At 40.9% G+C, this 16,050-nt stretch overlaps 1 protein-coding gene and 1 pseudogene across 1 annotated transcript; one reads left to right on the top strand and one right to left on the bottom strand.

Annotated features, from left to right (window-relative positions):
• Positions 1 to 1,325: 1,325 nt before the first annotated feature.
• On the bottom strand, positions 1,326 to 6,785 carry LOC132592908 (vomeronasal type-2 receptor 26-like). Its single transcript, XM_060281131.1, has 5 exons — positions 6,531 to 6,785; positions 5,103 to 5,129; positions 3,760 to 3,972; positions 3,414 to 3,540; positions 1,326 to 2,230 (listed from the first exon to the last, which is right to left on the bottom strand). Exons 1-5 carry the CDS (start codon positions 6,783 to 6,785, stop codon positions 1,326 to 1,328), a joined length of 1,527 nt encoding a protein of 508 aa, XP_060137114.1.
• A 7,802-nt stretch (positions 6,786 to 14,587) lies between these two features.
• Positions 14,588 to 15,526, top strand: LOC132592907 (olfactory receptor 13H1-like; annotated as a pseudogene).
• Positions 15,527 to 16,050: the final 524 nt, after the last annotated feature.

Below are 16,050 nucleotides of genomic sequence, written 5' to 3'. Positions count from 1 at the left end.
TACCCTTTTGAAGCAACAAGTGGTTTTTTAAAATGTATTTTATTGGCAAAATAGTGAAGCTGTACAAAAGTGTGATGATGGCATGTTTCAATTCCAATGTTGCTCCAATGCACATCATTGAAAAAATTTTTTTATTTAACTGGGGGTGAGGGTGGGGATAAAACAAGCCCCTCTCTTTTTCAAAATTCTTTTGCAGGCCATCATAATTATATCCCCCCCTCCATAGACATTAACTGAGAATATTGGGGGTGGGGGACAAGGATAAGCACATCAGCTCCATCCCATACAGAGCTAATTCTGTCACTTTACAATTCATACAAGTTAACTGTTTGCACTGTGGTGTCTCTACACTTGTTGTGGAAGATCAATACATATCATCTATGTATCCAAAAGATGCAAATAATAACAATCATATATACCAAACTACAAAACAAGACAAAATATTATTTGGTTGGTTGTGACCAACCATTGCAGTAGAAAGGCTTGCCTCATTGCCCAGACCATGAAAAGGCAGGCATGGGGTGCAATGGAGGCTCTGTTCCTACCATAAGTCAGCCAAGCTCATCTGTGTTCTGGGAGAACTGGGGGGGGGAGTGGAAGGGCACAATGAAGAAAATGTGGCTCCCTCCTCACAAGGTGGGCAGCAGCTCAGCTCTGAAGGTGGCCATGAAGGGCCCCCCATCATCAGAAGAGACCACCAGGGGCCAGCAGGCCACTTGGTAGTTGAGTGAGCAAACAGGGAAGGAGGAGTGGAGCACACATGTGAGCCAGAATGGGACTTTCAAGGGAGCTTCTGACACCATCAACACTTATGTGAATTTCTGTTCATGTTGCACAGAAGAAGGGTTGCCTTTGAACCTGAGGTGAATGACGGTGTTTATTGTGAAAGATGTAGGACAATATGCCTCTGGTGGAAGTGAAAATGCCCCAAACTTCCACTATCACAATATATTCTCCTTTTTGGTGTTCAGGTAAGCAGGTTGGAAGGAAATCCACAGAGAACAAAATACCAGCATGTCAAAGTTTATGAACTTGGCTTCAATTAATGTGTCAAGCAATTTTCAGGTACAATGAAGCTGTATCTTTGAACAGTGAGAATAGAAAATTCTAATTATAGAACATGGTAGCACAGGCTTCATTTCATTCTAGTATGAATTCAATGGTTAACCTGACACCTAAACTATGACATGGTTTCCTTCTCCCAGTGGCTTAACGATAGAAAGTTGTTAGCCAACGTGCAGTTACAAAGTTTACTAAGTTGAGTAAAGAAGTCTTTAATGGATGCCCCCCCCCCAAAAGAAAAACATGTAGCAAACAAAAACTAATCAATCATTTCCTTTTTTGGTTAGCAGCATCTTGGTATTGCAATCAGCCCCGAAAATAATGATGTAACATTTAGGGAGGAAGACGCAAGCTAAGAGCCCAGTATTGGAGGCCAAGATGGCAAAAACCTCCACAGCCACAATATATTTTCCCTTGGTGCTGAGGTAACCTGGGATAAAGGAGATCCAAACACTGCAAAACACCAGCATGCTGAAGGTGATAAACTTTGCTTCATTGAAAGTGTCAGGCAATTTTCTGGCTAAGAAAGCAACAGTGAAGCTGATCATGGCTAGAAAACCCATGTAGCCCAAGACACAACAGAACATGGTGATGGAACCTTCATTGCATTCCAGTATGATCTTCCCAGTCTGTGAGTACATGTCAACATCTGGGAATGGTGGTGAGGTCAACAACCATGCAATACAAATACACACTTGTTTGAGGGAGCAGGAAAGAACAATAGAAATAGCCACTTTTTGGCCCAGCCATGTCCTCATCCTGTTGCCTGGCTTTGTGGCCAAGAAGGCCAGGACCACAAGGATTGTTTTTGCCAACACACAAGAAACTGCCACAGAGAAAATGATGCCAAAAGTCATTTGTCGAAGAAGGCAGGATACCTTCCCAGGTTTGCCAATGAAGAGCAAACAAGAAAGATAGCACAACAGGATGGAAATGAGAAGAACACAGCTGAGGTTCTGGTTATTGGCTTTGACAATGGGAGTGTTCCAATTCTTTAGGAAGGTTTGTATCACAAAACAAGTGATCACAGCAAAGGAAAGAGCAACACTAACCAAAACAATGCCCAAGGGCTCTTGATAGGATAGGAAAGATATAACCTTAGGGATACAGTGGTCATGGTTCTCATTTGGATAGTGATCTTCTGGGCACTTGACACAATGAGTTGCATCTGAACAGAATGAATAGGATATATAATATAAATGACATCTTTCATGCAGAAGGGAAGAAACGGCATAATGCTTAATTAATACTGGACAAAAATGGCCCAATCCACATGTTTATACCGTACTAAGCACAAAAGAAAGCTTAATTAAGCAATGTCTTCTCTGATGTTTCATTTTAAGAAAGCGTGGGAAGGATTATCTGCCCAATTGCTGTCTTCAGCAAAGAAGCTGAAGGTGACCTGCAAGAATGGATACACACACACACACACACACACACACACACACACACACAGAATAAATTTTTAACAAGAGAATAAGGGAACAAAAATATGAGGGATGGGCTAGGTACATTCCACAGCCTAGCCATCACCCTAGTCATGCCACAGCTTGGTTTAAAATATTTGGTGGTCCAAAATGTGGTTCGTATCCTTCCTTGACATATGTATCAAAAATCAATTTATTATTATGAGATGCTTATACTTCCATATCCTTATCTATCAGGTTGGATGGGATCACTCAGAACAATCTGTAGCTGTTAGGGGATGGGGTACCAAGCAGGAAGGACCAGCATGTGTTGGGGTGGGGGGTGGGGGACTGAATGAAAAGGCTGGAATCTATCCTGACCACTGGAAGAAGATAGCAGCCCATCACATGATTCATCTTTTTGTATGTTGTTAAGGGACAGAAGCAGAGCCACTGATTCTATATGCACAGCTGCTCCTTTCCAAGCCACCAGGGCAACATCTCTTTCCTCTGGTGGCTGTATGCTAATTACAATAAGACCTACCTACAAACTAGTTCAGAATAGGTCCAGGTTAACCCCTGGTTTAGCCCAGGGTTGGTTGCCCTGGTTAGAGACTCCTAGATTCTGTTTCTGGGGTACAGGGGATGGGTAAGTATTGGGGACTCCTTGGTTCTATATGTACATATTGAGATATGTATATGTATATATGTTGAGAAATCCTCAGTTCTCTGGATAACCTGGCGTCAGCCTATATAAACTCTGTCTTGCAGTATGTGAATCTTTAAAAAATTGCAAACTGTAATTCCTTGGGGGCCTGCATAGGTTAGAAATGTACTGCACAAGGAGGAGCTTTTTGCCCTTTCCTGGTCCTGACAAAGTATATAAAAGCATGAAACTCGTATTTGATTCCCCCCCCCTTTGCATAGCTGTGTACTGCCACATACCCTTCTCGTTGGAAATCATGTTTTCTGAGCATGCAGTGCAGTCATAGCAACAGAGTGGTTTGCCTTCTTGAACTATCTTGCTCTGTCCAATATGGCAGCTTTCAACACATACGGAATGTGGTGGCACCTATTCATTAAAAAATGTATGAGTCCAACCATACTTACCTCAGGATTCCTGTCTGCCTACAGCCCTGGTCTCCTTTTATAGCTTGGACGCAGACCAAGGGAGCACAATTTACCCTCTGTTCTACCTCTGTGGGGCTCAGAGATTATTAAAGACAAATAAGAAACTGGAGGTTCCACAGCAGGAGTGCCAATAGCAGCTCCATCCACAGTTGATTCCTACCTGCTTCAATCTTGTATTCCACACAATGGCATCTTTGATAATGCTGAAGTTCTGACTTGATGAAACCTTTCCAACCAATACTTTTAGGTAGGACTCGTTGGGGAAAGTGACCCAGTTGATGATATCATATCCAATGGACAAATCCTTGTACTCAAAAAAGACTTCCTGGGCAGCTCCATTGTTAAAGCGGATGTTTTCCAGGAAAGCATGGAGCTGGATTGGAGGAAAATAAAATGAGTTTTATAAAATGGTAGCCATAGTTTCTGCATGCCCTCAATATGCTATTCGGTCATTTGCAAGCATTTTAAATTGTACATGAAGTGAAGTACAGAGAAATAGAATTCAAAAGCTGTCTGTTACCTTCTTTCCACACATTATGGGTAGGAGTTTTATGTGTTCCTTTCTCATTTCCCAGTATTTTGCTGTGTTAGCCATGCTGTGCTATTGCCTAATAACCATGGTAACCATTTTGTGACTGGTGCCCACAACATGTTCTCAAAACTGTGAATTACAAATAGATACTCCCAGCCTTAAAGTGATTAATTTACCTGCCATGGGTGAACATTCACATGCTCCACATTGCCTTTATGCAACATAGCTTTTGGTCTGGAAAAGTATATGGCATGCAAAGCATGTGCCACAGCGTAGACACCATTATAGATACTGTAGCTCTCGCCAGACATATCCATCTCAAAAACCTTGGCAGGAAGATCCTCTAAATATCCCTCTCTACAGTTTTCACACCGTAGCAGTGCTAATTGCCAGAATAAACAGAGGAACAGCCTTAGTGTTTTATCAATCTTTACATTCAGAAGGAAATCATGGAAACCTGGAACTGTATCTGTGTGGACAGAGAAGGAAAATGCACCAAAGAAAATATTTCTGCCAATCAATTCTCCCTTTAAGAAGGTGCTGAAATACCACTGAAGTGGCATGAGCCAAACCTTCCCTACATTGGTGTTCATCTTGAATTCATTTATTTCCATCAAGCGTGTTAAAGTATTCAACAACAGAGGATCCATCTTGAGAATAATCACACTGGCATTGCTTGAAATAAGAATTTGCATTAACTCCATGATTCTTTCAGTGCAATCAGGTTTCAAGTAATCATTAAGAACAAAATGAGTTACTACTTCCCTTATCAAGAAGGCAATACATATTTTGTTGTGGATAAACAAAGAAGAAAGCTTCTGCACAAAGCTTCCCCCTGCATCATCATCAGAAACAATGAGCCCAACCCATGTCCATCTAAAATGCAGGAGTAGTTGGACGATGCCAACATGATGTATGGTTTCTCTTGGTGCTGTCCAGTATGAAAAAGGAAAATCGCTTTTATCACTCACTGTAGCTTCAAATGAGTCAAATGTGATCTAACAAATGAACAAACATATATTTTCATTTAGAACTCAAGATTTAAAAACAAAATAAAAAATCCTTCCAGTAGCACCTTAAAGACCAACTAAGTTTGTCATAGGTATGAGCTTTCGTGTGCATGCACACTTCTTCAGAAGTCACCAGACCCTTAAGTAAAGTCAGAGGGTGTGGTGGGGGTATTACTCAGAAGGGTGGTGGGAATGGGTGATTGGCTGATAGGAGTGGTTAACCTGTTGATGACTGTCAAGATTTTTAAAAAACTGCCTTTATAAGCATTTGCAATCAAAGGACCCCATTGAGGTGATGACTATCTTCACACATGACATTCAAAAAGTGTACAAATTGTGTATTTGTTTACACAACAGTTGAGCTATACACTTACTGTTATTCACATTTAATTTTCAATGTGTGTGCAATCTGTGAACAAAACAATGATATCTGTAAGAATGGGAAAGGTCTCCTACATAAAACACCAATTTTCACAAATGTGCAAGGATCCCCCCCTTTTTTTAGTTCTTAGGAAATGCTGAATGAAAAATCTTTATTTTAATGTTCTAGATACTTCATTTCAAAAGTTGATCAAAAACTCTGCTGAATAAAGATTTAAAACACCTGTCTCTGTTAAACTAGTACCTAGTATATAAAAGTAAGACCAGGGCTCTTGCAAACCAGTGTTTTATTGTGGGTGTAATCTGCAATATGGTCTTGAAACAAGAGCAGTGTGTTGGTAGTAGATTAATTATGCTTAATTACCAGTCCTTTTCTGTGATATATCCAATGTAATTACATTATTGCTGTCAAAGTGAGATAGAACAACCCAGAATATCTTTGGTACCCTGTTCCCCCTATTTTAAGATGTAGTCATAAAATAAGACATAGCAGGATTTTTAAGAATTCAAGGAATATAATCCATACCCCAAAAATAAGAAATAGTGATAGGTGCAGCAGCAATGCCGGCCGCAGCAGGAGGAGGAAAAAAAATAAGACATCCCCTGAAAATAAGCCATAGTGTGTTTATAAATAAATATAAGACGGTGGTATAAGAAGGTACAGGATTTCAGCAGATATGCCATGTGCATGGCTCAAAAATTGATGTTTACCTTTTTAAATGATGTTTACTTTTTGAAATTATGATTATATTTTCTTTCTAATTGGCATATATGTAAACTATTCTACAAACGTTTACAGTAATTGGTATATATGGCAATAGTTACTTTTGCATTCTTTACTTATCTTCAGATTGTTCCTGAAGAAGAAATTGCAGTTCTCAAACACATCGAGCTGCCAAGACTATTAATAATCAGCACTTATATGAACCAATTACATTTTTCCTCTCTTTTTTTTCAAAGAAAGGGAAAAAATGAGAGGGTATAACTGAACAGCAAGCATGCACATACCTGTGGAATTTTGAAGTTACTTAAGATGGAGGCCATCTGCATGGAGTATTTTGAAGTGAGTCCTCCAGTAACAGAAAATACATCTTTCCTATCACACTTGTAATTTGGTATATTATTTTTCTGTTTGAAAAGAAGATCCAAGGTGGCCTCGTACGTTCTTCTTGAGTTATATAGGTTGTCAAAGATATGGAACCCCAGTGTGATATTGGGCAACAACCGTGGGTTATTGTTGATCTCATGAATGGCAAAAATCATGGCGAGGGCATGCTGATAATGTTTAAACTTTATGCTGCAATGAGGTTCACACTGAGATTTACAAAGGTCAATTAGATATTATGCATTAGCAGACTGCAAATAGTCAAGGAACACACACACAGTATGGGATAAAATTAAAAAGGGTAAAGGGACCCCTGACCATTAGGTCCAGTCATGACCAACTCTGGGGTTGCGCACTCATCTCGCATTATTGGCCGAGGGAGCCGGCGTATAGCTTCCAGGTCATGTGGCCAGCATGACAAAGCCGCTTCTGGCAAACCAGAGCAGCACATGGAAACGCCGTTTACCTTCCCGCTGTAGTGGTTCCTATTTATCTACTTGCATTTTGACGTGCTTTCGAACTGCTAGGTTGGCAGGAGCTGGGACCAAGCAATGGGAGCTCACCCCGTTGCAGGGATTCGAACCGCCGACCTTCTGATCAGCAAGCCCTAGGCTCAGTGGATTAACCACAGTGCCACCTGGGTTCCTTGGGATAAAATTAGGGCCCCTTTATTAAAATAACATAAAAAGCTAATAAAGTCATAACATTGCATAGTGGGCAATGCAAACTATGTGAAAGCCAATTCTATCAGGCTCCTTAGCATATTGATTGGGTGAGCCTAAGTTATGGTGAGTTGGTTCTGAATTCTAACTTTCACCTTTTGACACTCTTAAGAAGAGGCTACAAAACCCCAAGCGAGTGATGCAGAAGTGATCCATATCCTGCTCCATGGGCCACAAAGCCCAATGTGTAAGTCTCTGGGATCATTATGCATCTCAAACATGCCTCAGAGTACTCACCATCTGTTTTAACCTCTTCTGTTCTCCACACACACCTGCCCAAAAATGAGGACAAGCCCACTGTTTCGTGTATCACCAATCCCAACTCTTTTTAATTACTGAAAAGCTACTATACAACTCCCTAGTAGCTTGAGAAAGGAAGGTTACTATCAGAAAAAAAAGTGTGAGTTTGAGGGATGCATTTTGATTCAGCATCATAAGGCAGAGTTGTTGAACTGAGTCAGACAAATGGGAATTAAGGAAAATATTTCCTTGCAAACCTGGGACAAATCCAGCCAGAATTAAGCACTTTGTCCTAATGATTAGCTAGCTGCCTTTGGATCAGCTGGACTTAACAATTTCTGGTTATTGCCAGTGGGAATACCTATTTTTAAAGGGTGGTGGGCAGGATATCCTTTTTTGGGCAGGAGGGATGTCATGTACTAATTTCTCTTCCTCCCTCCCTCCCATTAAAGTGTGCTGTTTTGAAGGGCTTTTCCTAGGAAAATTGGGGATGGGGTCAAAATCCTACACTACTGTGCCACCCACAGTGGGTAAGTCTTTAATAAATCTATTATAAGTAGAAATTAGAATTATACATCTTGCCCATTAACTGCAGTTACATCATATGAAAAGCAGAACTTTGTAGCATTCCCCACACACATCTGCTATGCAGTTGCTGGCATATGTAACATCAGGCCGTAAAAATGATTACAAGTAAAAATGCAAAACTTACAGAGGAAAATCATGACTTCGGTCTGGAACGAATGTAAAATTGAGCAAATATACCCCAGGTTGTATAAGAGAAAGAACCCCACCGATGATCACCTCTCCAGGCTCATACAAATCGTCTTGGATGTTTGTGCATTTTTCTGACGTTTCCTTGCAAGCAAAAGGAGGGAGCTGAAGCTGCAACAACAACAACAGCAGCAAGCACCTTAATTCAAATACATGCCTGCCCATACCACAACTGCACAACGGCATGCTTTGCCACACACAAAGCAGCAACTTTAAGTGATCAATTGATCGCTTCTGCATGTGTCACAACACCCACCCACCCTCCGATCTATGCAGCACATTGTAACCAGTACTTAAGGGAGCTCAACATTTGAAGCACTTGTTTTTAATCTCTCGATCTCTCTCTTTTTTATTACAGATTAAGGAGAAACAATAATAGTGTTTTTCATAATTACATAGTGGATAAACATCTCCCTGATGTCACAAAGTGGGAAATACTTGTTTTTCCTTCCTTATTTGCAACCTTCAGAGGGGCACGCCAGTAGTGCACAGGGGCAAATGAATAACTGGGTGAGGCAAGACATTCAGATTTTACTTTTGTTCAGTAAGTTAGTTTCTACACTCACACACCCCTCTCTCAAGTAGGGCCAGTGATGGATGTGGCCTGGAAAGAGAGAGGGTGTCATCAGTATTTCTCGCAGAGACATCACCTTGCCAACAAAGGTCCGTATAGTTAAAGCTATGGTTTTCCCACTAGTGATGTATGGAAGTGAGAGCTGGACCATAAAGAAGGCTGATCGCCGAAGAATTTATGCTTTTGAATTATGGTGCTGGAGGAGACTCTTGAGTCCCATGGACTGCAAGAAGATCAAACCTATCCATCCTGAAGGAAATCAGCCCTGAGTGCTCACTGGAAGGACAGATCCTGAAGCTGAGGCTCCAATACTTTGGCCACCTCATGAGAAGAGAAGGCTTCCTGGAAAAGACCCTGATGTTGGGAAAGATGGAGGGCACTAGGAGAAGGGGACGACAGAGGATGAGATGGTTGGACAGTGTTCTTGAAGCTACGAACATGAGTTTGACCAAACTGCAGGAGGCAGTGGAAGACAGGAGTGCCTGGCGTGCTATGGTCCATGGGGTCACGAAGAGTCGGACATGACTAAATGACTAAACAACAACAACAAAATACTTTACTGTGCAAGTTTATCAAATACATCCCTTTTTTGCAAGCAGTTCTGCATTATGTAATATACTGCATGTTTGCATGTAGCTTTCACTTTCACTAACATACACTTTTAATGTTCACTTCCCCCCAATATATGCATTTCAGTGTATATATATTAAGGTTGAAGAACTGCACACAATATTCAGAACAGTGTGAATTTGAAGAATATTTGTGCATACGTTTGCCTGTTGTTTGGGGAATTGAAATTACATAGGTCTGCAATAAAATTTGAACCAAACTGAATATCTAGTGCAGCCCTCTGTAAAAAAGGGGAAAAGTGGAGGGGTTGGACAATTTGCACTTGCTCAATGTAGAGACAGAAAGAGGCACTCTGTATGTGCTCAAGGACACTTTTACTATATTCTGGCTAGCTAGTAGATTTTTTTTTTTTTTGGCTATGAAACTCGGACATGGTTTGTTGACTGCACCTAATGTGCACAATTATTCTTACTGATATACATAAACTTGTTGCACTTAGCTAATTAAGTTCATGAGTTAATATGGGAAATGCTATTCACAATGGTCTTAAATATATTTATATAAGTTCAGAAAGTTCTTAAGTAAACAAGGCTTTGGGGATTATGACTTTTGGGGATATAGAAGTGGAAATAGTTCCATTGTCTATTTATTTCTTAAAAATAAAATAAATTTCTCATGTAACTCATCTCATTTCCAAAATGTTAATCAAGTAGAAGTTTTATTAGACCCTAGCTGCCTTTTGTTTATTTTGCTAATAATGCTGTAACATCAAATATGTCATCCATGGTTTCTAATTACTCTAACAATCTGGGGGGGGGTGTCAATTTTTTTGGGGGGATGTTCTTACCTTGACTTGAGAAGCTACTTCAAGAATACCCCCCATACAATTAATTGTATGTTGAATGTTTATTACATATTTATTTAGTTACTTTATTTCAATGACCTCAGTACGGCTAAGTTATAGTTACATAAATTAGGTGGAGTTTCATTAAAGTCAGTAACAATTGCTTTTGTGAATGAGCTCTTCTTTATACAAATCCCCATATGAACTGACCTGGAGCCTGCAATCACCTGCTGAGGCCCTTCTTCATGTGCACCCTCCACAAGAGGTCAGGAGGGTGGCAACACAAGAACGGGCCTTTTCTGCAGTGCTTCCCCACTTGTGGAATGCTGTATTGGAAAGTGTCATCATTCTAAAAAATAGCTGCTGCTGCTGCTGCTTTATTAAATGACAGGGATGTATGCATTTGTATAATGCAAAACAATAACTGAGAATGGCAATATAATGACCGCTCCCCACAATAACTGGGGTCACACACAGTCCCCCCCAAGACTATGAGACTCCTGGCAAGGTAGCCTGGCTTCGCCCCTCCCTCCCCCAAGCTGGGTACCTGGAGGTTCCTTCCTAGCCTTGACAATTAACCAATCCTGGCTGGGGTGAGGGACGTTGCCAGAGGAGTTGGTCAGGTAGAGTTAGAACCACCCCACACTCACAATAGAGGGTATAGCTTACCTGTTAGTCCTCAGTCGGCTCCAGATCTTCCCCCACCCTGCCCTCTCTCAGTTTATGCCTTCTTTTGCAGTTTAAACTTTTTTACAGCTATGTGGACGCTGCTGCGGTCTTTGATGGTTGCTGTTGAGGGACCGAGAAGGAATTTCCCTGCATTGGCAGGTTTCGCCTTCCCCGTAGCAAAACATCACAACTTTGGCGGTTTGTAGGCCTTGGGCGGAATCCTTTAGTCTATTTCCCTCAATATGGGGGGGGGGACATAAAGCAGTGACTGACGCCCCCTCTGCGGCAGTGATCCCAGGGTTCCCCGTTAAAGGGGTATTTCGAGGGGAGGCATTGGTCATACGCCAATAGGTTGTCAGTGCTCACCCCTACGACACGGCAAAATGGGGGGCAGGCTCTCTGCTTGACCAAACATTTTCCAGTCAGCCCAATCCCCACACATTTTGGATAATCCTGATGTTCCCCAGTTCCCCGGCCGGGGACTGGGAGGGATAAACGGCCAATGCCTAAGCCAAGGTCTTCCTATATCTGAAAGTTTAATAAAGTTGTGGCCAATTTTTATCCCATAACATGTTGTCAGGTGTCATTATTCCACCTGGGGGTCGCCTGGGTTTTTTTTGGGGGGGGGCCTCCACATGTCCACACAATTATTATTATTATTTACAATTAATTGGATGGATCCTAATATATTCATATTTAGAGTTGACCCATTTAAACCAACAGAACAAGTTAACTAAGACTATCTGGTCCCATTGATTTCAGTGGAACTACTTTAAGCATAGCCAAGTCTAGATCCACTAAAAAATAACCATGCACTCTTTCCATTTGAGTATTGCTGCTGTTACTACAATGATTACTGCTTCTGCTAACATAAGAACAACCTGCTGGATTGGACCAACGACCCACATAGCCCAGCATGTTTTCTCACAGTAGCCAACCAGATGCTTGTAAGAAATCCAGAAGCAGGACCTGAACGCAAAGGCCCTCTCCCCTCCTACAATTTTCTGTAACTGATTTTTGGAAGCATACTACCCCTGACTGTGGAGATGGAGCACAACCATCATGACTGATAAACGTACCCAACATGAATTATCCAATCCTCTCTTAAAACCACCCAAGTTGGTGGCCATCGCTGCCACCTGTGGGAGAGAGTTATCTGGTTCAATTACGTGCTGTGTGAAGAAGGACTTGCTTATATATATTCTGAATTTTCTAATATCTAGCTTCATTGGATATACACAAGTTCTAGAATTCTAAGAGAGGGAGAAAAACGTTTCTCTATCCACTTTCTCCCTGCCACGCATAACTGTATATTCTGTATATTCTGTCCCAAATGCTGCAGCCTAATTCCATAGCACTGGAATTATAACAGAGGTTTCCAACTTTTTTTGAGTCCACGGCTCCCTTGAATAACTGCATTCTTTCTGCGGCACCCCTGTGGGGCTCAGGAGCCCAGTTATGCTACCCAGTGCTTTCCAAATGCACTTAGTACTTCTGCTCACTAGACCTGCTGGTTGTTTATCTGGTAGAAAGCAACCTGTGTATGCAAAAGGTTGTTTACTTGGCGTGGACCATTTAAAAAAAAACATTGCCTCATTGCCTAATGGAGATATGAAAATGTGCATCACCCGGTCATCTTGGTACAACAATGCTCTTTGAGGGGAGATCAACCCTTTCAGGTGGATGTGGTGCAATGGCAGTGGCACGTGGTGTGTACTATAATGCTCTAAGGTGGCCTGGAAAATCTGTCACCCCTTGATCAGGTTTGAGTTGGCGAACTTCTTTCACCTAGGTAAGGTTCACCTGTCAGGAAGTGGCAATTGACATTTGATTGGAAGGTCTTTATTTGGGCCTTTGGATTGGCTGTGGGGGCATGTTTGGGTTGGCAGGATTTGGACCGTGGTAGGTCCTCCCTTGTGGTGGAAATTGCATTGGTCAGGATCAACATAGTATAGGGGGGGGCATAATGGGCCTGAGAGGAGGATTGACCATGGCAAACCCAAGCATGGGCTGGAATCTGTACCCTGGTCCCCCAGTGAGACCTTCCTTGTTTGGCTTGCACCACGGCAAGGTTCAACACTGGCCGACTCCCATCGTACAGGTTCGGAAAGATCCAAACCCAGCGGATCCATTCCATCAACCTGGGGCTTGTGAAACAATGAACTGATCCTGGGACCCAATGCCATGCCAACCGTTGCCCTGCCTATGTCTGTCAAAAACAAATTGGCCTGATTTTATCCCATCACCATTGTACAGTCTGGTTCTTTTGCTGCTCTCATAGGTCACATGGGCAAAAATATCCTAATTAACAGAATAGCATCCCTTCTTGGGTGTTCTAAAATAAATTAAGCATGTTGGGATTATGGCCAGGAGGAATTGTGAAGAAATTGTGAGCATTAAGAAATGAAAATAGCAGATTAAAAGTTCCCTTCTAGACTAAAGTTAGGCTTTGCTCATCAGTTAAACAGATTTAAAACCCCACCCCAGTCAATTAGGATTGTTTGCTAGGAAATTTCCAAAACGACCTTACACCCTGTTTTAATGAGCAGTGTTAGATCAACAGCATTAGCAAATCCTTCCACTTGATCATTTGTTGCATTTCAGCCTATATAACAGGTATTTCAGTCAAGGGGTAGAGAGAAAGAGGGGGAGGAGGAGTATTTTTATTTTATAAACATTTATGTCGTATAATAGGGCTGACATACGTCCGGAATCTCCCAGACATTACTGGAAATTTCCAAAAGGTGGTGCTTTGTTCTGAATCTTAGTTAAATCAATCTTAGGCATATTTTTGACGTTTTTGTAAAGAAAAGTTCAACATCCTGGTTTTTACTTCTTGAAATACAATACAATACAATAAATCAATAACTGCGAGATGATCCACTATCATCAACTTTTCTTCTACTTTTCAAGGAATACAAAGAGGCATTGTTTTGTTTAATTTCCTATTGGGGAGGCTATTTTAAAAACAGATGAAAATAATATTAACCAATTTGTACTTTTATATCAATTTCTCTCTTTGATAGCTCTCAGGTCCAAAATATGGGACCCAATTAGATAAAGGATATTTAATGTAGAAATCAATTCAATTGCTGATTTCTAGGTTCACTTCACAGGAGACCCATACTATTACCTTTATCATTTGACCTGTAAAATTATTCATCTATTTGCTTTTTCTAACTTTGTAAGCTACCCCACTCTAGGAAAGTTGGTAGTAGGTGGACAGAGGTTTACTGTATTGTACTTTTTATGAATGAATGTGATGTGACATGTAAAAGATATTCAAAGTCATAAAACGAACTACAGTATTATTGATACCAGTGTTTTGATACCACTTTACATAATATTGTCTTAATGCTTTCTAAAATATTGAGATGTGATGGACATGCTTAAATTTATTGCGTTTTGCTATTTTGTATGTCTGGCTGTGAGATATGCAAACATGCCTAGCCACAAATGAAATAATCTATGGAATAATGAGCCCATAGGACAAGAAATAACAGGTAATAAAGAGAACAGAGATCAAAAGACAATGCATTTCCCTTCTTCAATTTCAGATCTGCCCTCATGCAGGACATAGGGGAAAATGAGACAGAAGTAACTGAATTTGTTCTCGTGGGATGGTCAGGTCGACCCAAGGCAAGAATGGGATTGATGGTCCTCTTCATTGTATCCTATGCTGTCATCCTTGTTGGAAATGGGCTCATTATTGTGGTGGTCATAAATGACTCCCGGTTGCACAGCCCTATGTACTTTTTCCTCTGTAATTTGTCCATCATTGACCTTTGCTTCTCATCAACTGGCATCCCACAGTCCATAGTCAACTGTTTAGTGGATAGACCTGTAATGTCCCTTCCGCTGTGTTATTCTCAAATTCTTCTGGGTCTCCTTTTTGGAACGTGTGAGTGTTTGCTGCTGGCTGTCATGGCTTATGATCGCTTTGTGGCCATTTCCAATCCACTATGATATACGCTCATCATGAACAGGAATATTTGCATCACCTTTGCTGCTATGACATGGACGACTGCCTTCATGGTTACAATAGTCCCTTGCCTTGCGAAGCCAGCACGATTCTGTGGGAACAATGAGGTGGACCATTTAGTATGTGAATTCAAAGCTGTCTTTAAGTTACTCTGTACTGATACTTCTGCAAGCACGATGGGCATGTATTTTACAAGCATTTTCACACTGATTTTACCCCTAGCTTTCATTACTTTTTCTTATATACACATTCTTGTTGCCATCATGAGAATGCACTCAGATTCTGAAGGGGGTAGGATGAAGGCTTTTTCTACATGTGGGTCTCATCTGGTTGTGGTGGTCATGTACTATGGCTCAGGTATGTCTGCGTACCTTATCCCTCAAACTAAAGAAACTCATTTAGGTGACAAGATTGTTTATATATTTTACACAGTAGTCACACCTATGTTTAACCCTTTGATTTATGCACTCAGGAATCAGGAAGTGATGGGGGCACTAAAGAGACTAATGAGTGGGAAGAAATAATGCAAAATTATGTTATTAGATGTTTCAAATCTAACGTTCTGTTGATTTTTCAACTGCAGTCTCAGCTTATATATGGGAGTGTTCTATGAAAATATTATGTAGATAGAAATGTATACACAAATGCAAATAGCCCATATGGCAGCATAATTTTCTCATAAGTGTTGGAAGGGATGTAGAAAAAGAGGCACCTTTTTCCACTTATGGGACAGCCCACAGGTATTCAAATTCAGGACAGTGGTTAGTCAAGAAATGACCAAAATACTCAAATATCCCATTGCAACTTCACTAGCTTTGTTTACAAAATCAATGGAACAATCAACTGAAAGATTTTTGCCAAGGCTTTTTTTCAGCCTGAATTCACTGAATGGAAACCCTTACAGGACTTGCAACTTTCATTTTGGTATTAAAATGTATTGAATTTAGCATCAGCTTTTTTTGGGAGGGGCGCTAATAAATTATGTGTTGCCAAGAGCTTGGAGGATCATGAAAAAGTATATGCTGTTTGGTGGGATTTTATCATATAG

Source organism: Zootoca vivipara, chromosome 13 (assembly GCF_963506605.1).
Source record: "Zootoca vivipara chromosome 13, rZooViv1.1, whole genome shotgun sequence".
NCBI lineage: Eukaryota > Metazoa > Chordata > Lepidosauria > Squamata > Lacertidae > Zootoca > Zootoca vivipara.
This window is presented reverse-complemented; position numbering and strand designations above follow the sequence as displayed.

Coding starts and splice junctions, on each gene's coding strand:
- LOC132592908 (XM_060281131.1), bottom strand. CDS start 6,785: ATGATTTTTGCCATTCATGAGATCAACAATAACCCACGGTTGTTGCCC. Junction 3,973..5,102: donor TTGACTCATTTGAAGCTACA/GTGAGTGATAAA, acceptor CCTCCAATCCAG/CTCCATGCTTTCCTGGAAAA. Junction 3,541..3,759: donor GGAATACAAGATTGAAGCAG/GTAGGAATCAAC, acceptor TTTAATGAATAG/GTGCCACCACATTCCGTATG.